This window comes from Macrobrachium rosenbergii, chromosome 17, assembly GCF_040412425.1.
Source record: "Macrobrachium rosenbergii isolate ZJJX-2024 chromosome 17, ASM4041242v1, whole genome shotgun sequence".
NCBI lineage: Eukaryota > Metazoa > Arthropoda > Malacostraca > Decapoda > Palaemonidae > Macrobrachium > Macrobrachium rosenbergii.
Genome location: NC_089757.1, coordinates 28,145,765 through 28,167,150, shown reverse-complemented (window position 1 = coordinate 28,167,150; position 21,386 = coordinate 28,145,765). Strand labels below are relative to the sequence as shown.

The following is a 21,386-nucleotide window of genomic DNA, read 5'->3' as shown; positions in this document are numbered from 1 at the left end:
CTATTCATACGTGACTGTGTGTGTATTATATATATATATATATATATATATATATATATATATATATATATATATATGATAAAATTACACTGAAAATTTTCACTTCTGATAACAGTGTCTTAAAACGGCAAGCAATCATCTTTTTCTATTTCTAGCGTAAGTTTAATAGACCGGACTTAATTATTCTGTGTCTCCAGGTGTTTTTTTACAGCTGCGTCTTTAAGTATAAAATAACCAAAATATCATTTACGTAGCGAAACTATTGCACAGGTATATGAAAGATCATAGGAATAAAATGAACATTGATGATGAACGTAGGCCATAATACATGTTACCTATATCGTGATTGACTTAGTACAGTTCTGATATCCTTAATAATTCTTAACATGATTTTACCACCATGCAATTATTGAAATGATGAGAGAAATGTTAGTAAGAGGGGAAAAAACAATAGTTTACGATGAGCTATGTCATGCAGAAAACGGAACTCAATGTCACTCTTGGAACTGTATAGAGAAAACATCATAAGAAGGTAAGATGGGGGACTAAAGTATTTTAGCGCAACACGCTCTGGTTTTCGAATGTTGTGCTTTTAGTGTAGATTCAGTTATATTCAAACTGTGGCCCCCGGGCCAGAAAGGGTTCCCAAGTTTTATACAGTAATAGATAGGAAGAATCTTTATCACATACTTGCAAATGTTGCAAGGGGCTCAGAATAATCATTTTTTCCCAAGGGCCTCTTGTTTCTAATATAGTTTACATGAAATTTTTTAATATTTTGCAAGCACCTTGAAACTTTGCAAAACAGTTTTATGGAAGGTACAAACAAAATTAAAATAGAGGTGTTGAAATGGGGTGTAGAACTACCAGTTCCATTGGGTACAGAGTTTATTATGTCATGACTAAAATTTTTCAAGTATATCTAATTAGTACTTCTTTTGTGCCCCGTTTTTTCCGTAAATCTGCTACTGTCGTGAAGTAGGTGTTAATGGAGTTTTTAAGTGTGTTACTTTTTTCATTTACATATAGCACAATTTTACATATATAGTAAAGCTTCCTTATGGACACTGGTGTGATTGAAATTTTCTGTACTGTACGAATATATTTATTACAAAAATAACTTGCTTATTAGCAAAATACTCTTCACAGTTACAAATTAACGTATACCATACCTTATCAAAATTAAGCATGTCCATACCAGATCATATAAACATCAAATATTTCCAGCTTGAAATTAATTGTACAAATGTGAGAAACTATAATAGGTGTTGTTCTGTAGAAATCATAATCAGAATAAAGGAAAAACGCCATTTTTCCCATGACTTGGAACAGTTACTTGTTTATATATTTACAAAATAATTTAAATTTGTAAGTTGAATGGCACAGATGAAAAACTTAGCTTATGTAATTTTGTTCAAAGACCAGGATGATGGGAGGCATTCTTTAGCACTTGTGGCTCAGGTTACTAACATAAAAAATGTCGCAAAGGTAAAAGTATACACGGACCATACGGTTACAAAAGTCCGTTTTAGTCATTTTGGAAATATAGATAAAGAGGTCATAAATTTTCAGGTACTTTCTTGTCTCAGACGTGAAAAATTAAGTCCAGTTTGGAGAATATTCCAAAGTGTTAATTAATTTTGCATCACTAAATCGTAAGTCATTTGGTCTGTTTACTGCTGTATCACAGTATTGGGAACGTGGTATAGTAGTCTATGTAAAGACTCAAGTTGTTCATGTTCAGATAAATATAGTTGTAATGTCATCACTCACTGATATGTACTTTCACAATATTGACAGTTCGTTAGATTCACGAAGGCGAACATCGGCGAACTTTTGAAGTTGTACATAATTCATTCAGCTAGGCCGCTGGTATAGTGGTTACTGTCGTGGAATGCCACTCAGATGTCGCGGGCTGGCGTCTCCCCCAAGGGCGATGAAAAATCACTGGCTATGTATCATGATCGGTTACTGCTGCAGTGTGGGGTCTACGGTGGGAGGTTGAAACCAACATTCTTTGGAAGCCTGAATTTCAAGTCATTGGCCCCTGTGTGCTTGTTACATGTCAGCAGGTTTCATCTAATGAAATAGTAATTAATAATAATAAAAATATAGTCATTTGATATGACGACTGAAGTTGAAGAAAGTCGCATGTCAAAAGACTGGGCTTTATCATTCTGTTGTTTGTTAATTTTAAAGTTTTATTGAAAAAGGGTTATCACAGTTCTATTCAAAATCCATAATTAAGATTTGTTCAAGGAAGGTATAGAAAAAAAGAGATTGGTTCATGGAAGGCTTAGAAATAGATTTGTTCATGGAAGTTTTAGAAAAACGATTTGTTCATGGAGGTTTAGAAAAAGATTTGTTCATGGAAGGTTTAGAAAAAAGAGATTGGTTCATGGGAGGTTTAGAAAAGAAGATTTGTTCATGGAAGGTTTAGAAAAAAGAGATTGGTTCATGGAAGGTTTAGAAAAAAGAGATTTGTTCATGGAAGGTTTAGAAAATATTTGTTCATTGAAGGTTTAGAAAAAAGAAGTTTTGTTCATGAAGGTTTAGAAAAATATTTGTTCATGGAAGGTTTAGAAAAAAGAGATTGGTTCGTGGAAGGCTTAGAGATAGATTTGTTCATGGAAGTTTTGGAAAAAAGATTTGTTCATGGAGGTTTAGAAAGAGATTTGTTCATGGAAGGTTTAGAAAAAAGAGATTTATCCATGGAAGGTTTAGAAAAGATTTGTTCATGGAAGGTTTAGAAAATATTGGTTAATTGAAGTTTTAGAAAAAGAAGATTTGTTCATGGAAGGTTCAGAAAAAAAAAAAGAGATTTGTTCATGGAAGTCTTAGAAGAAAAATACTAGACAAAAAATATTGAAACAAATTTCATAATCGTATAGGAACTAAGTCGGGGGAATTGATAGACCTCAAATTCTTGGTCATGAAGTATTCACTCCTCTTGCCGACTTTCAAAGGGAACGTAACCAGCCCGTTGGAGAGGACACCCGCCCAGAATCCATAGGTTCCGAGAGACACTACTAAATGTTTGGAGAGGGAGAGCAGAGCCAAGTCTCTCGTGGCTGATCCTGCCGGAGTTATGACGACGTCCTGGCTGGTGGCGTTGAGTAAATTCCGTCTACACCATCTTCGATCGTCGCTGGCGACTAGGAATACAACATATCCAAACCTGAGAGAAGGTGATTGGTGTTATTCACTTCATTTCATTTAAGTGTGTACGTGAATCTTAATGGTTTCGAGTGAAAAGGGTTGCCTGACATTTTGACGAAGGGCTTCAATATCTTGGTGCTATGAGGGATATTTTATCTCTGTCACAAAATTTTATAGTTGAAAAAGATTGTGCTGCTTACTACCTTTCGAGTAGTATTCAGCTTGAATTAACTGAACTTACTATATGTACACAGATATATATATATATATATATATATATATATATATATATATATATATATATATATATATATATATATATATATTCTGATCTTGCCGTTTGATATCATATTTTTCAGCTTCTTTTGTGTTACAATCACCGTTTGTGATCTAAATGCTGAAAGCTTTGTGTTGAAATATCCAGAATGTGTTTTGTGTGTGTGTGTGTGTGTGTATTTTGCTTCAATAGTTATTACTTATTTGTGGTTAGGTAGACATGTTTAATGACCTACTGAATCATATACAGTATAGGCCTATATATAATACATATATAATATATATGTATATATATATATGTATTATTTATATAAACTGGATTACTTACTTATCTCTGAACAACTGGAAGGCTCGCTGAAAGTACTCAGGGCCAAGGACATCTCCGCCAGTATTTTTTTTGAGATATGCGATATAGTCCGACCTCCTGACGTGGACACCAACAACTACCGGATCCAGCCCGCTGTTCGTACCTCTTCTGGCCTTCCAGCTTTTAAGGGTCTTTTGAATCTGACCCAGGGCTTTTTTGGTGATTGTAGGCGCGAAGGTGAATTCTCTCCGCCAGGTGTCTCTGTGGTGCCATAAGACTGAGGCATTGCAAGGGAACCCACCTATGATGATTGGGTGTTCCAGCTTCTTGTTCTTTACTAGCAGGCTGATGTCTTTCCAAGCCCCAGTTGGGGCAGAATTACCCTGGAGAAGAACGAAAACTTGGGATGAATACTGGAGGCTATATACTGTATATATATATATATATATATATATATATATATATATATATATATATATATATATATATATATATATAGATATATATACAGATATATATATGTGTGTGTGTGTGTAATATATATATATATGTATGCATGTTATAAGTATATTTATATATATATATATATATATATATATATATATATATATATATATATATATATATATATATATATATATATATATATATATATATATATATATATCTGTATAAAACCTCTCCAACAGCAACCATCTAACATACATGCACCACTCACTCAACAGCACATTCTCGTGCTTCCTAGATATTAAGGCATTTTCATTTTAACACTTGTACGAACCCATCTAACCAACATTTATGTGTTCGTTTTTGCCTTTCTTAATTACCAGCGTAGTGTGAGCCATTCTCTATACGTGACCAAATGCCCTCGAGAAATTATGGATTGACATTTCATCAGTGTTAACCGTTTTATCACATCTTGTGTCAACACTTCTCACCCTTTGAATATTGCTTACTGCACATACACTACCCCATCCCCCCCAAATAAAAAAAAACCAGTCCGTTTATACATTGCTACCTTTGCTTTCATACGAACTACACTTCTCCTTTATTTCTTGTTGCAGAGATTTTGCTCTATTCATTGCTTTGCTTTTCTTGTTATTTAACATTTGTTTTATTCTTCCAAAATCCTTAACAATCATTCCATTCATTCACTATTCGTACAAACATTCATTGCTCCATCTTCTTGACTCATTTAATTTCCCAGGTATTTTTATTACTACTGTTAACTTTCACTCACTCCAAAACATTTTCAAATTCTCTTACAAGTTTCTGCAAGTGGTCGTCACTATCACCAACTAAGGCCTGTATCATTAGCAACTCCTGTTTTGCCATACACGAAGTAAGACTCTTTCGTATCTCATAAACTTTTTGTATACATACACACACGCGCACACACGCACCATTCCGGTTTTCATCGTGTAATTTGAGATGAGGTTGCTAGCCCCACAACGCCTTACCTCACTTATTTTTAGGGACTTATTGGCTAAGAGCTTTTGACGTTCCCTGGTGAACACTCTGTTAAGTAAATCAATCGTTGCTTAACCTTGCACTTCGTAGTTACAGCTGTACTGCAAGCGTGTTACTGTCCTGCGCTTGTGAATTAAATTCCTTTTATACTTACATGCAGCGCACAAATATATAATTGTTTCGATAATTCCGTGCAGTGAAGTATGTTTTTAGCAAGGGAAGTTTGAATATGAAGCTCGTAAGATTTTCTTTCTGAAATAATGAAGCTCGTAAGATTTTGTATCTGAAATAATGAAGCTCGTAAGATTTTGTATCTGAAATAATGAAGCTCGTAAGATTTTGTATCTGAAATAATGAAGCTCGTAAGATTTTCTTTCTGAAATAATGCACTGTAAGATTTAGACCTTTTTATGTATATAAAAGAATTTGGAATATTAATTTAGCGTTCATTGGTTCTTCGGCCACCTTTCATCGATTTCATCCATTAATATTACATTTTCAATTAAACCTGTGCGGATAACTTTTGTACTCCTGGCATTATACTGAGGTGGCTTTTGTAAATATATTATGACTACTATTACTGCTGCTAGCTACTACTACGATGTCTTCGTCGAGCATGACTATTCATGGGGTGCCCACAAGTTCGGGCGTCTGACACCTCATTCCACTTCGAACTCTCTCTTTTCTTCACCAACACTACAACCCTCTCTGGCCCCTGGTTCCCCAGAGATTCGATTCTAGGCACTTTCTTACCAATCATTTATTTTCACTGATAAAGATCATATTCACGAAGACAGTCTTTGCTGAAAGGTAAGCCGTTTTAGTAGGAGTGTTTTATGGTTCGTCTTCTAGTTTTCTGTTGACTGCTTTTTTCGACTTTTTATTTCCAGTTGCCCGACCGTCAGTTTTACTATTTACTTACATTATGTGTTCTTGAATGCTGACATCCTGTTCGTGCTTGAGTCCCCAAAGAATATTCATTTGACTGACTTTCCTGGTATTGTGTCCTTACTCTCTTTTTTCATATTCTCTGTTTCTGCTTGCTCCAAGCAAAAATTAGTGCAACAGATATTCCAAATTATGGCTGTTTTACCTTCCAGCATCACTAAAGTATTCAAAATTTGCTAAAGTTTCAGTACTTGCGATTGGTCTTTAAATAAATTGAGATACACCTGGCATTCGATGGCAAAGCTGTCTTACCTTTAAGCATTCTTCCGGGAGCAACCGAACCGAAAGATTCGGGAATATTTTGGACAGGGCTTTGTGCATTGGAGACAGGAGACCCACCTGCAAAAGTTCAATAGTTTGTTATGAATGACAGTGACGGATTCACTTTCCAATTGATATTTATTTATTCGAGTCCTCGTATTTGGCATGATCTACTTGATGTGAACCGTATCCTCGCACCTAGCAATCATTTGCAAGTCTGCATGGAAAATAATCTAATAATGATCACATCGGCCACAACTGAATTCACAGGGACCGCCCTCTAGAAGCTGACCTGGAAATCAGGTAATCTGATGATGAAAGGCTCCAGATTTCGGTCTTTCTTTGGTCGGAAGGTTTTCTTATTGATTTCTTTTTTCCCCCCTGATATCGTGCCATGTACATTGCACGATCGAAATGTTATTGTAATTCCCAGTGGGACCTGGTCGTAAGTGCTTGTAGTTGTTTATTTTACCATGTATCGTTTCCGTCTTTTGCATAATGTATATTCATTGTTATACAGTTTTTCAAAGCCTATGTGGAACAGTGTCTTTGCAAATACAGCAAGACACGTAAGTACAAGCGTTAATATGCTTGCAAACATTATGAAATGAAAAGGTAGACTGCAATAATTCAATTATATTTACTACACGTCTACAACTTTAGCTGCCCTCCTCATATGATCGTTTGAACTTTTTTTTTTTATTTACCCTGATAGTGTTTTAGCACCTGATTTCTTCCTTGTCAAAGACACTCATTTTTATTTCATAAACTCACAGTAAATTCAAAGGACTTTCTATCAGTACATCATCATTTTAAAACTTCATCGTTAATGACATTTATCAAAGGTCTTCTCTATCCCGCTTACCATGTGATACATGCAGACTACACATTGCTCAACTTACCAGGAACTCAATGCAGGAAAGTGAAAGACCAAAGTAATGTTTCTCAGCCAAACGAACATTGTCGAATGAGTATTTGGTGTCGTTTATGCGACAATGTATAAAACTCCTTTTATGTCTGTCCCAAGCACTGCTTCTCTCGTTGTCATGTCATAGGTGAAGGTGTTCGAACCAAGACAATTTGCTTTAATTTGTACTTAGAATAATTCGTGAGATGATATAGTATATGTGGGAATTTAACCGTTCATCGACGTACATGTCTGTCAGTGCTGAGCGAAGTCATGTTGTGATGTCTGTCTTTGCTGAGTGAAGTCATGTTGCGATGTCTGTCTTTGCTGAGTGGAGTCATGTTGCGATGTCTGTCAGTGCTGAGTGAAGTCATGTTGTGATGTATGTCTTTGCTGAGTGAAGTCATGTTGTGAAGTATGTCTTTGCTGAGGGAAGTCATGCTGTGTTGTCTGTCTTTGCGGAGTGAAGTCGTGTTGTGATGTCTATCTTTGCGGAGTGAAGTCGTGTTGTGATGTTTGTCTTTGCTGAGTGAAGTCATGTTGCGATGTTCTGTCCTTGCTGAGGGAAGTCATGTTGTGATGTCTGTCTTTGCTGAGGGAAGTCATGTTGTGATGTCTGTCTTTGCTGAGGGAAGTCATGTTGTGATGTCTGTCTTTGCAGAGTGAAGTCATGTTGTGATATCTGTTTTTGCGGAGTGAAGTCATGTTGTGATGTCTGTCTTTGCTGAGTGAAGTCATGTTGCGATGTCTGTCTTTGCTGAGGGAAGTCATGTTGTGATGTCTGTCTTTGCTGAGGGAAGTCGTGTTGTGATGTCTGTCTTTGTTGAGTGAAGTCATGTTGTGATATATGTTTTTGCAGAATGAAGTCATGTTGTGATGTCTGTCTTTGCTGAGTGAAGTCATGTTGCGATGTCTGTCTTTGCTGAGGGAAGTCATATTGTGATGTCTGTCTTGGCTGAGTGAAGTCATGTTGTGATGTCAGCCTTTGCGGATTGAAGTCGTGTTGTGATGTCTGTCTTTGCTGAGTGAAGTCATGTTGTGATGTCTGTCTTTGCTGAGGGAAGTCTTGTTGTGATGTCTGTCTTTGCGGAGTGAAGTTTGTTTCAAAGTCTGTCTTTGCTAAGGGAAGTCATGTTGTGATGTCTGTCTTTGCTGAGTGAAGTCATGTTGCGATGTCTGTCTTTGCTGAGGGAAGTCATGTTGTGATGTCTGTCTTTGCTAAGTGAAGTCATGTTGTGATGTCTGTCTTTGTGGAGTGAAGTCATGTTGTGATGTCTGTCTTTGCTGAGTGAAGTCATGTTGCGATGTCTGTCTTTGCTGAGTGAAGTCATGTTGTGATGTCTGTCTTTGTGGAGTGAAGTCATGTTGCGATGCCTGCCTTTGCGGAGTGAAGTTATGTTGCGATGTCTGTCTTTGCTGAGTGAAGTCATGTTGCGATGTCTGTCTTTGCTGAGGGAATTCATGTTGTGATGTCTGTCTTTGCTGAGTGAAGTCATGTTGCGATGTCTGTCTTTGCTGAGGAAAGTCATGTTGTGATGTCTGTCTTTGCTGAGTGACGTCATGTTGCGATGTCTGTCTTTGCTGAGGGAAGAGTGATGTCTGTCTTTGCTGAGGGAAGTCATGTTGCGATGTCTGTCTTTGCTGAGGGAAGTCATGTTGTGATGTCTGTCTTTGCTGAGTGAAGTCATGTTGCAATGTCTGTCTTTGCTGAGTGAAGTCATGTTGTGATGTCTGTCTTTGCTGAGGGAAGTCATGTTGTGATGTTTGTCTTTGCTGAGTGAAGTCATGTTGCTATGTCTGTCTTTGCTGAGGGAAGTCATGTTGTGATGTCTGTCTTTGCTGAGTGAAGTCATGTTGCGATGTCTGTCTTTGCTGAGGGAAGTAATGTTGTGATGTCTGTCTTTGCTGAGTGAAGTCATGTTGCTATGTCTGTCTTTGCGGAGTGAAGTCGTGTTGTGATGTCTGTCTTTGCTGAGGGAATTCATGTGATGTCTGTCTTTGCTGAGTGAAGTCATGTTGTGATGTCTGTCTTTGCTGAGTGAAGTCATGTTGTGATGTCTGTCTTTGCTGAGTGAAGTCATGTTGTGATACCTGTTTTTGCTGAGTGAAGTCATGTTGTGATGTCTGTCTTTGCTGAGTGAAGTCATTTTGTGATGTCTGTCTTTGCTGAGTGAAGTCATGTTGTGATGTCTGTCTTTGCTGAGTGAAGTCATATTGCGATGTCTGTCTTTGCTGAGGGAAGTAATGTTGTGATGTCTGTCTTTGCTGAGGGAAGTCATGTTGTGATGTCTGTGTTTGCGGAGTGAAGTTATGTTGTGATGTTTGTCTTTGCTGAGGGAAGTCATGTTGTGATGTCTGTCTTTGTGGAGTGAAGTCGTGTTGTGATGTCTGTGTTTGCGGAGTTAAGTTATGTTGTGATGTCTGTCTTTGCTGAGGGAAGTCATGTTGTGATGTCTGTCTTTGTGGAGTGAAGTCGTGTTGTGATGTCTGTCTTTGCTGAGTGATGTCATGTTGTGATGTCTGTCTTTGCTGAGGGAAGTCATGTTGTGATGTCTGTCTTTGTTGAGGGAAGTTATGTTGTGATGTCTGTGTTTGCGGAGTGAAGTCATGTTGTGATGTCTGTTTTTGCTGAGTGAAGTCATGTTGTGATGTCTGTCTTTGCTGAGTGAAGTCATGTTGTGATGTCAGTTTTTGCGGAGTGAAGTCATGTTGCGATGTCTGTCGTTGCTGAGTGAAGTCATGTTGTGATGTCTGTCTTTGCAGAGTGAAGTCATGTTGTGATGTCTGTCTTTGCTGAGTGAAGTCATGTTGTGATGTCTGTCTTTGCTGAGTGAAGTCATTTTGTGATGTCTGTCTTTGCTGAGTGAAGTCATGTTGCGATGTCTGTTTTTGCGGAGTGAAGTCATGTCGTGATGTCTGTTTTTGCTGAGCGAAGTCATGTTGCGATGTCTGTCGTTGCTGAGTGAAGTCATGTTGTGATGTCTGTCTTTGCTGAGGGAAGTCATGTTGTGATGTCTGTCCTGCCGATGCTTTTGATCCTATTTGGAGTCCTTATCAATTTTTAATGGTGATTGAAAACCCGCCACCTAATCAATTTCGATTTCTTTTAATTCAGGAACACAGAAGTGTGAATTTTTTTTTCGATAGAGCAGAAACGAATGTTTGATATAATGTCTGTCAAAGGCAGTAAATATCACTCCTTGAACTTTAAGAAGATATATATATTTTCGGATGAAGGTTTTATAGAGTGAAGGAATTTCTTAGAATTCCTTTTCTTTTTCTTTGACGATCTCTGATTCAGTCAGATGTAGGGATGTTTGATGTTGGGTTTCAAGTTTTGAAAGATGTGATATAGGTCTTTAACTTAGTATATATGTACCTCCAACCCTCCCCCCGCAAAAAAAAAAAACCTATACCAGTGTAATTTTTTTCCAGTTGCATATTTATATCTCCCTTTTTATTCATATCACGCCTGTTCTTCATTTTACATCAGTGTTACAACACTTATGTGCCTGTCTGTTTATATTGTTTAGAAGACACTTTACATTCTCAAGCATGACAGTTTCCTTAAAATCCTTTAACGAATGTAAGCCACTGGCATTGAGCATGTATCTGTCTATCATTAGATATTTTCAGTCATTTGCACAAACGCATGCATGCATACATACCTGAACGCCGTAGTCGAGATGCAAGGTCAGAAGATGAGCATATTCGCACATTTGGTTTCCTAATCTTCCCCCATTATGAGACGACACCCAGACTTTGCTGCAGTTTACAGATATTTCAGAATTGTTGTGTTTTCCTGTAATTCTTCCGCTTTTGAGGGTCTGTAATGTGGTAGATACACTGGGCCTTGCAGTGTAGGAACCCCGTTCCTTATTTATTTGATTCTGGTATGTTCCTTGTTGTAATGAGGTCTTGGATGCTGTAGTCTTATTTTGTGTTGACGGAGTACTTGTGGTGACGTGATTTAACGCCGATGTACTCGATAATTTGGTTTTGTACAGAGGTGTTCTTGAAAGGCCTTCTTCAGTGACATTAAGGGATTTACCCGACGTCCTTCCGATCTGTGAGTTTTCGTTGTATGACATCTGTTCATTTCCGTCAGCCATCTCCCTGACGTCCTTTGCCTCGTTAGGATGGTTTTGGTAAAGAGTGGGTCCACCTCCCTTTAATTTGGACGCGTTTAGAGAGTAAACTCTTGTTACGGAATTGTAAATATCAATTCTCACAGATTTGTCGGTCTGAATCTTTATGAAAGAAAACCCCATTGTCTCTCTGCTGTAATAATAATATAGAAATATTGAAGGGATAAGTGCCAGCCACATGCTGTAAAATAGCAAATGTATCGGAGAACTGAGGTAACTTTTCAAAGTAGGGGATTCCCCGGAAAGGTAGAAAAACTTTCGAAGCATCATTTTGTATTATCGCAAAGGACCCTTTTCTCAGAATGAAAGTTCATATGTATCCTTTTTTTCACTCGTTTTCGTATAAAACTCGAAGTTGTTTCCGGAGCAGTTAATCTGAAATGAAAGAAATTTCATTATATGAATCGATACAAAGAATCTAGAATCTCGTTGCTTACAATAGATCATAGGGTTTAAGTAAATACAGTATAAAAATTCAAGATCTTTATATAATAATTTTTATATATATGTCTTCACACATATATAATATATATATATATACATATATATATATATATATATATATATATATATATATATATATATATATATATATATATATATATATATATATATATAATGTTCCACTGCTTTTTATAGTCTGCTGCAAGGAGGGATAAACAAACTGCTATAATAGCCTACTGCTATAGTTTATTTACTCCCAAGCCGACAGCTGTTTCAACCAGCCCATGGTCTTCGTCCGGGCTACGTACTGTAAATTCTGTGCACATCTTTGCTTAAGCGTACGAACTTTAGGGAGCTATAAAGTTTATTATGGGCCTCATTTTCTAGTAGGGGAAAAATATGATAATGAAAAGCGCATTTCTCCCACAAGAAAAAGACAGTATGGATTAGAATAACGCATTTACCAAATGGTTAGGCATTTATTTAGATGCGTAATTGTTTACATTGTACACAGTACAAATTGAGCAGCCTCATTTAAGTAAGGATAATTATAGCTTTTATTCATAGCGTACATTAATTCAATGTCTACGTTTCAACAGATATCAAAGTTAATGTCTGCTTGTGAATTGAAAAGGCATGAAACTCTTCCTGTACTGTACAGTCATTCCTTTAGGTACCCAGACTTTACGTCTCCGCCTTGTTTTCTTATTGAAAGAGAGAACGTTTAGATAACTTAATTAGTATTAAACAGATAGTTTGTTGATAATGTGTCACATATCTATGCGTTATCATGTGTAAATTTTTTCACGTTTCTGGTTGTTATCTCTCATCTTGGAAGAGGCAGGTCTCTCCATTCCTTCTGAGTTAAGTCGTTTAAGTTTTACACTTTTTAGCTGCCATCAGGCATTGCGTTGGCTCACCCGAGAGTCTGCATCAAAAAATTGTTACAGTTATTCAGTTTCCATTGTACACTGTGATACCTCGTGTAAATCCTGTTTAGTCAGTTGCTTTAAACTACTGTTCGTTAGTGTTTGTTCATGTTTCTGTTAGTGTGTGTGTGTGTGTGTGTATATATGTATATGTATATATATATATATATATATATATATATATATATATATATATATATATATATATTATATGTATACATATTTATACATTTATACACGTACATATACATATATATTATATAGGTATATATGTAGATATATGTACTGTATATATATATATGTATACATATGTATATTTGCATATGTGTAATGTATATAAGTATATATATAATGTGTATGTATGTATATTAGCGAACAGAAGATTAAAGCAACTGACTAAAAAGGACCTGCATGAAAAATGTAGCGAAAAACGGAAACTGCGCAATTGACATTATTGTTTCCATGCAGACTGACGGGGGCGTCAACCCAGCGCCTGAAGGGAGCTAACATGCAAACAGAGGTCTCCCGTAGGGGAAGGTAGTGCAGTCGGTGCACCTCATGCAGTGCACTGTATGCATTACTTACGGTTCTTTGCAGCGTCCCTTCGGCCCCTAGCTGCAACCCCTTTCATTCCTTTTACTGTACCTGCGTTCATATTCTCTTTCTTCCATCTTCTGTTCCATCCTCTCGTAAGAATTTTTTAATACTGCAACTGTGAGGTTTTCCTCCTGTTAAACCGTATTTATATGTGTGACACATTGCCAGTATACGAACTTGAAGTACTAATTAAGTCATCAAAACCCTCACTCTTTCAGTTAGAAAATGAGGCCGAGACGTAAACTGGGCAGGTGGGTACCTAGAGGAATGAAGGAACAGGAACAGTTTCATGTTTTTTTTACCTCATATGCATATATATACAGTATATATATATAATGTATATTATATATATACCTACATACATATATACAGTATATATATATATATATATATATATATATATATATATATTGCATGTATATTTAAACAACCTACCTATATATGAATGTATCGTTATATATATATATATATATATATATATATATATATATATATATATATATATATATATATATATATATATGAATACATATTACACACACACACACACACACACACACATATATATATATATATATATATATACAGTATATACTGTATAATCAAACACCATAGGAAGACATGTAAACCAGTTATAACTCGTGTCTGGTGTGTCGGATACACACACACACACACACTTATATATAATATTATGTATATATATATATATATATATATATATATATATATAATAATAATATATATATATATATATACATATATACACACAGTATATACACACAGTTTGATAACGACTTTAAAGGCAAGACCAAGAAATTGTTTTGGATGCGATTGCAACTCTTGAGCCAGACTAGTCTTATTACGAACTTAGATGGAAAATTGTACCGGGACAGTTTTGCATTACAATGTTACAGTACCGATAAACGACCGCAGTTCCTCAACTGAGTATATACAGTCACTTGGTACTTTCCCAACGCCACGTCATATTATATAACAATACGAAAAAAATACCCGCCTTCCTGTCATTTTATTGTTGCTTGTAAGCGGTGTGTTGATAAAGAGTGGTTTCCTTTTTTGTTTTGCGAGTTTGCATTGTTTGCTGGCCTTCTATTCAAGTGCGCTAAAATGTTTAGTAACCGTTGGCGGGTCGCTTTAAATTATAGAAGTTTTCAGTCTGACGCATTCGTCGTAGGAGAGTTTCCAAGAGACAGTGAGGTAGTTGACGTACGAGTGTTTCAGTATATATATTTATATGTATATTATATATATTATTTATATTATATGTATATATGTACATTTAATATATATATATATATATATATATATATAGGCCTATATATATTTTATATATATAATGGTTTCAGCAACGTGACCTCGTTGTGATTATGAGACTCGGCATTGTAGTGACAAGCGTATCCAAAAGCGTGAATTCGAGGTTGAGGGGCATTGTGGCTGAGTACAATTACGTATGTATCTATCTAAAAAGTGACCCAGCAGAGTCTATATATATATATATATATATATTTGGGTATATATATATATATATATATATATTTATATATATATTTGGGTATATATATATTATATATATATATTATTTAGAGAGAGAGAGAGAGAGAGAGAGGGAGAGGACATTGTCTAAATGATATTTCTTTAGTATTTTTCACCAAAACCCATTACTGTTAACAGGATCTTTAGTGCAGACAAATACTGCGGAAAACAAGAGAGAGAGAGTTGCGTAAATGATATTTCCCTTCAGTATTTTCACCACTAAAACCATTACTGTTAAGGAAACTTTTAGTACAGACACAATTACAGTAGGAAAAGAAAATGAGTCTACGCTGGTTCTGGGTAACTTGAGCTCATCGTTGCTGTATTTTCTATCTGTTAAAAGGTAAAACTATAGAGTGTAACTGTCTCTCTTGGTAAACAAAACTGGAGGCAATACTCACCAGTCACAACAACAGTTTTCGGCTTATTCGTAGATACCCTTTGATGCCCATGACCTGGGCAGCTTGGACTTTCTGTAATCCTTGAATAATAAGTTATGGAGACTATCACAGATAAGGGTTTTCTGCCTTGTTTAATCACAATAATATAACATTCTGTTACAGTACAATTAAAATTCTTGTACGTACAAATGCACCAAAACAACAGCACCGAGTCTTGAAATCACCTTAATGTTATTTTGCCAGTCTAAATACCACGACACGCACGCAAATGTCCGTACCAAGTGAAACGCTTGTGGCTTCTGAGAGAGACCGCGCCACTGTGTTCAAACGCAACGGCGAGTTCATGTATAGCTACTGCCATGTCTGCCAAGGTCTCATACCAATTGCTGTACGTATGCTCATATCGCCTGTGGATCTCGCATCGGTGGCGAACGGAACGAATTGTTCAAAATGTTACTTTTAATCTTCGTGAAAGAGTATTTATTTTATTTTTAATGTGAAAGATATTTTATTTTTATTGTTGTTTTTGTCATCAGATTACGATTGTTAAACGTTTTAATTTATTTCCATGCTTTGGCCTTGTCATTACTAATTAATGGTTGCGTTACTTATAACATGTATTTCGATTGCTTTAAGAATTTTCAACATTCTTATTTTTGCCAAAGCGCAAGTTTGCTTCAGTAATAGGAGTTGTGCTTTTCACTCTAACAAGTTCGTGTTGCTCAGAAGTTTTACGTTTTGTGCTGCCGAAGATTTAGATTTTTGTACGGAACTTTTAATCTGTGTGTATTGTTTTATTTTCTTACTGTAAGACTAATTTCTTGATTGCCCTCTTTGCTGTAAACGGATTAAAACTGACCCCGAGCTTCATGACTTAGAAAATCATCTCTTTCCGAATTCTGTTTTCTAAACTGCTTTGATACTCTTTAGGTAATCCTTCTCGTAGCCTTTAGCATTCTTCCAATTTATTTTCACAGTAACTCCTGTTAATAGGCTACGCAATATGAGTATTATTACTTATTAGATGAAAGGTGTCTTTGAGAGTTTTTGTGATGGACGTATGTACAAAATTCGCATCTTCCTTTGCTTCTGTACGTGTTGCTACGTATTTTTTTATTACTTGGTTCACTAGATATACAAAATACCTCTTTCTGTGCGTGCTGCATCACTGCTGGTTACAAGCAGCTGCGTCAGTGGGAAATGTTCGTGCAGTGGTAATACGGGCAGTATTTCTTCTGGCTTTTTTTTTCGTAAATGACCACACTTTTTTATAAGAACATTACTCAGCAGTCTAATGGACTTTTGACTTGTTCCATATGAATAATTACACATCATGAAAAATGATAAAAAAAGTTATGGGAAATCTCATCAGGGTGAAAGATGCTTAATTTGGATTAGATATAGCGGTGGAGGTGAGGAGAGTTAGAAAGAAAGGCTGCAGGGGGTTAGCGTTTGAAGAGGAATGGCAAAGGATGAAAGGAAGTCTCTAATTTTGCTTCATAGGAGCGAAAACTAATCATGAAATGAATTTTATCAATTTCGATGGCTGGTTAGGTTGAGTGTAAAAATAAGAAAGATAAAAGAGTGAAAGGCTCGTGTACTGGTGCAGAAATTTCTTGGGAATTTGAAAGGTGAATTATGCAAAGGGAATAATGAAGAAGGAGAAAAAAAAAGCTGACCATAAGAATGAACCTGACTGAGCACGTGAATCAACATCATAAGCGATGGCTGTAGGTATTCAGGAAAAGATGTTTGACTCAACAATAAGAGGATACTTGACAAAGGCTTCGTTTTACTTTTATGAGGCTAATTTGCTAAACGATGAATATTACTCATGGTGAATATGATTATGTGCACGTTACATAAAATCTTTTGTACTTGAACATTTGTGGCTGTACAAAGTCTTTTGTTGTGAAGCAACGTTAAAATAAATGATTCAGTTATGCTAATATTCAGTACTGCAGGTGTAACGAAGTACGATGTTTCGGTAATTGTATTGCCGGAACTTGACCGTGGTGAGGTAGAGGTGACCTTGACAAGGCCTAAAAGTAACAGCATCTGACATTGGTTTACGTCATTTTGTCCTTTAGGCACATATACGGAACACAGAAGGGAATGCATTGTATATCCATACAGTGATATATTAAGGAATAGGAAGTGGTCCTTCTTAATTACAGAGAGTATAAGGCAAGAAACGTTATCAAAACTTTCCACGCTATCGTATTCTTTGTTTCCGTTCGTTTTTACAACCGCGCCGAAAGCTTGTTTGTCAGTCAAGATAATCTAAATCAGTGGTTCTCATATTTTTTGGTATCGTTACCCCCGGCAGTGGTGTGATAGATCACCATTACCTCTACCCCATTCCTCTTCAGTTATGTGAAGTTATAATCTAAAGGAAAGAAAAATATTGGAACGCTTAATTTCCAATTCATTTTATGTGTAAGAAATTAATCTATTTACTTCTGTATTATTTATCACTTAATTAGTTTCTTTATTCATTTATTTATTATTATTATTTATAAATTTGCTGAATTTTACCCCCCAATTTGAGAACCACTGATCTAAATTATTAGTGGATTGCAATTATTTTCGTGGGGTGTGGGTTGTGGAGCCCAAGAAGAGATGACTGGATGTTGAACATAGGTCCGGAATAAGTGAGGACCCAAGATTTGTTATTTGTTTTAATTTGTTATTAAACCCTACAGTAATAAACCAAGACTAGGTTTATTACTGGAGTTAGTAAGTACGCTGTTGAAGCTAGACGAAGGTTAAGGACTTCATTTTTCGTGTTGATCCTAAATCTGTTAATTAAAGATATGTGCTTTCTTTTATAGTGCCGTGAGTTTCTGGAAGTTGGAATAATTAAAGTAAAAAAAAATCTTACGTTGGTGTTTATATATGCATACAAACAAACAAACAGATGTGAGTAAACACGCTGGTAACCATTTACCTTTCTATGTTTTTTATATAGCCTGAAGTGAAGCTTGCAAACCGTAAAGACACGATTGTATCATTTATGTCATGTTAAATTAATGGATATTTTTGCACAGTTTGTGTGTTATTCATTATTATTATTATTATTATTATTATTATTATTATTATTATTATTATTATTATTATTATTATTATAAACCATTTACAACCCTAGTTAGAAAAGCAGAATGACAAAGGGCCCTAGTAAGGGAAGCAGCCTATTACACAAAAGGAAATTGAGAATTAAACAATAAGTGATAAAAGATAAAGTACAAAAAATGCAATTGCGATACATAATAACAGACAAGGTATACAAAGCAAATAAGACAAATAACAGATGAAATGTTGAGTGGGGTTCATGTCAGCACGCTCAACTTTCAACTTCTGAAGTTCTAATGATTATATTTCACTGGAAGTTTTTGGAGTAACTTAGGGTGCATAAAGAAATTTAATGGCTTTTCTTTTTCTTTTTCTTGTATTCCATAATTTTCAAGCACTAAAACCTCACGTTGGTTCAGTTTATTATTAGCGTGGCGGGATTGTTGGCTAATTCAGCGACATTTATCACGATTGTTTTTTAATGTTTTTTTAATCCTTGTTTCAGAAGGCATTCACCCAGCTTCTGAATCTATCAAGAGTAAATAACGTTTGAGCTTAGGAAATTTTCACTGCGTATATTTATTTTCCGTACTCATACTATCTGTAATGTGAAAACGATTCGTATATATATATATATATATATATATATATATATATATATATATACACTGTATATATGTATATATAATTATATATTTATATATACATATATACATATATCAATATATACACACATATATACATTATATATATAATGTATATATGTGTGTGTATATATATACACACATATACATTATATATATACATATACATATACGTATACATATACATACGCATATATCAAACACATGTATTTTGTTCCATTTGGAAATGGTGCACATCGTATGTTCGAGTTGAAATCGTCAAAATTGCTTGGTATCATGCATACGAGACCTTTATTTTGATGTTTTATGAGCTCTTTTAGCTTTTAAGCGCTGAAGCTAACACGAACGCTCAACCGTGAGGTTAAATATTTATAGAGCAATAGGTTTCACCAACGACTTTATCTGTATGAGCAAGGTTTTATGATACGCCCTGTCAATGACAAAGCTTTCAATAACATTTTACTGTAATTAGGCTCGAGGGACAAAAGCCTGCGTTTGCGTAGGAATAATACAAAAACAGAATGGACGATTTGCTGGGACGAAATAAAGCCAATATATTTTTAAGCTTTCATGAGAATGTTAATTGTATAAGAGACGAATAAAAGAAAGAAAAAAAAAATGTTGCTGAAGCCTCTGACGTCATTATTTACATGGCAACTATGTGGGGAGCCTTGGGCCATCTTTTCAAGGTTAGAATCAATACCTCGCTTTATTCCCGTCGACGTTCACCGTTTTATTTTCTCGTGTGCTCTTTTTCGGGATCATTCATATCAATCGCTTTTGAATCAGCCTAGAACGTACAATACACTCTTTTCTTTGTCAGGTCCTCGGGACTTACGGCAATGTAATTGGTGTAGTATATATTGTCCAGTCGTCGTAGCATTATAAAACATGTAGGTTACAATGGTGTAAATGTGAACATTAACATTTTTTTTCGGTATCAGCTGAACACAGGTACCCTTATATACTGAGCGTTTACATTATTTTTCTGAGCATAAACATTTTGCACGTGTCTGCACATTTCTCGTGGTTATTTCTTAAAGTTTAAAGTTTTCAATCAGACTGAATGTTAGTGATTTGTTAGTTTTAATCAGATCAGATTCAATATGATGGATATTGTCATGATTAGATAAGATGGTTACTGTCAGGATTGAATGTGATGGTTATTGTCGGGATTAAATACAGTGGTTATTGACATGATTACATATGATGGTTAGTGTCATGATTAAATATGATAGTTATTGTCACGATCTCATAGAAAAGATTAAAGCATGCGATAAAGCTTACCGGTTCTTATAATTTCGGACATAATTATTTGCTGTCGTGGAATTCTGAGGAAGTTTTAAGTTACAAAGAGGACTTATTTCACATAATAAATGGTCTTATATATAAACTGGAAGAAATTTTTCTGTATAATAGCTTCCAAACATGAAATCTGGTAATGACGATAAGTATCGCAGTGCAATTGAATAGCGTGTGTAATTCACTTTCCACACTGCTGTAAGCAGTGTTGATGGAAATTAAAAAAAATTGATGAAATAATGAATATAAAGCTGAATTTACCTTTCATTTTTATCAGTACATCTTCTGGAATGCCAATTGTACCAGGAATGCTTGGGTGTGTAAATGCCAAACGTAGATAAACAAGATTAAATGAAGTTGTTAAATAAATAAATAGATAAGCATTCTTTCGTAGACTTAACTCAGGGATTTTCCATTACAGTACTGAAAAGTAGAACTGTTGGCTTTAAATAAATTCACATTTGAAAGGTCAGGTTTTTAATTCACCTTTTCACAGCCATTGATTTCCATTCCCTTTGATACTTTGAAGATTATGAACACAAGAGTTGTTTCTTACCGTTAGAAATAGGTCGAGTCGCCGGCTTTTCCCGATTCCGAAACCCTTTGCTTAGCTAAGCCAGAGAAACTAGCTTACGATTACTTTAAGAAGAAAGAATGTTTTCAGTGTTATATTAGTCTTCACATGTGTGTGTGTGTGTGCAAGGACGCATATATATATGTATATATATATATATATATATATATATATATATATATATATATATATATATATATAACAACAACAACATATATATATATATATATATATCAGTACATATAATACATATTGTCTCTAATGTTACCTTGGAAAGCGAGGAACGACACGTGGTAATAAATTTGCCTAGTAACTTCGAAGCATAGAGTAGTTTTCAGAAGCATATAAAGTTAATTCTCTTATTTTGCCAAATCCTCGAATTTAATGGCCTCCGTT

At 35.3% G+C, this 21,386-nt stretch overlaps 2 protein-coding genes across 5 annotated transcripts in view; one reads left to right on the top strand and one right to left on the bottom strand.

Moving 5' to 3' along the window:
* Positions 1 to 21,386, top strand: part of LOC136847818 (uncharacterized) — a 162,514-nt gene that overhangs the window by 120,846 nt on the left and 20,282 nt on the right. The gene's annotated exons all lie outside the window — the stretch shown is intronic.
* LOC136847814 (galactoside alpha-(1,2)-fucosyltransferase 1-like) overlaps positions 1,083 to 21,386 on the bottom strand; it is a 24,710-nt gene continuing 4,406 nt past the window's right edge. The window contains exons 1-5 of one of the 4 annotated variants that reach the window (XM_067119741.1): positions 15,399 to 15,518; positions 10,997 to 11,851; positions 6,413 to 6,499; positions 3,764 to 4,125; positions 1,083 to 3,178 (exon numbers count right to left, since the gene is read on the bottom strand). In XM_067119741.1, the coding sequence (XP_066975842.1) occupies positions 2,878 to 3,178; positions 3,764 to 4,125; positions 6,413 to 6,499; positions 10,997 to 11,746 (1,500 nt within the window). In that variant the 5' untranslated portion in view covers positions 11,747 to 11,851; positions 15,399 to 15,518 and the 3' untranslated portion in view covers positions 1,083 to 2,877. Of the gene's footprint in view, positions 3,179 to 3,763; positions 4,126 to 6,412; positions 6,500 to 10,996; positions 11,852 to 15,398; positions 15,748 to 21,386 lie in introns of those variants that run through there. The other 3 variants (XM_067119742.1, XM_067119744.1, XM_067119743.1) reach the window with 3 other exon arrangements.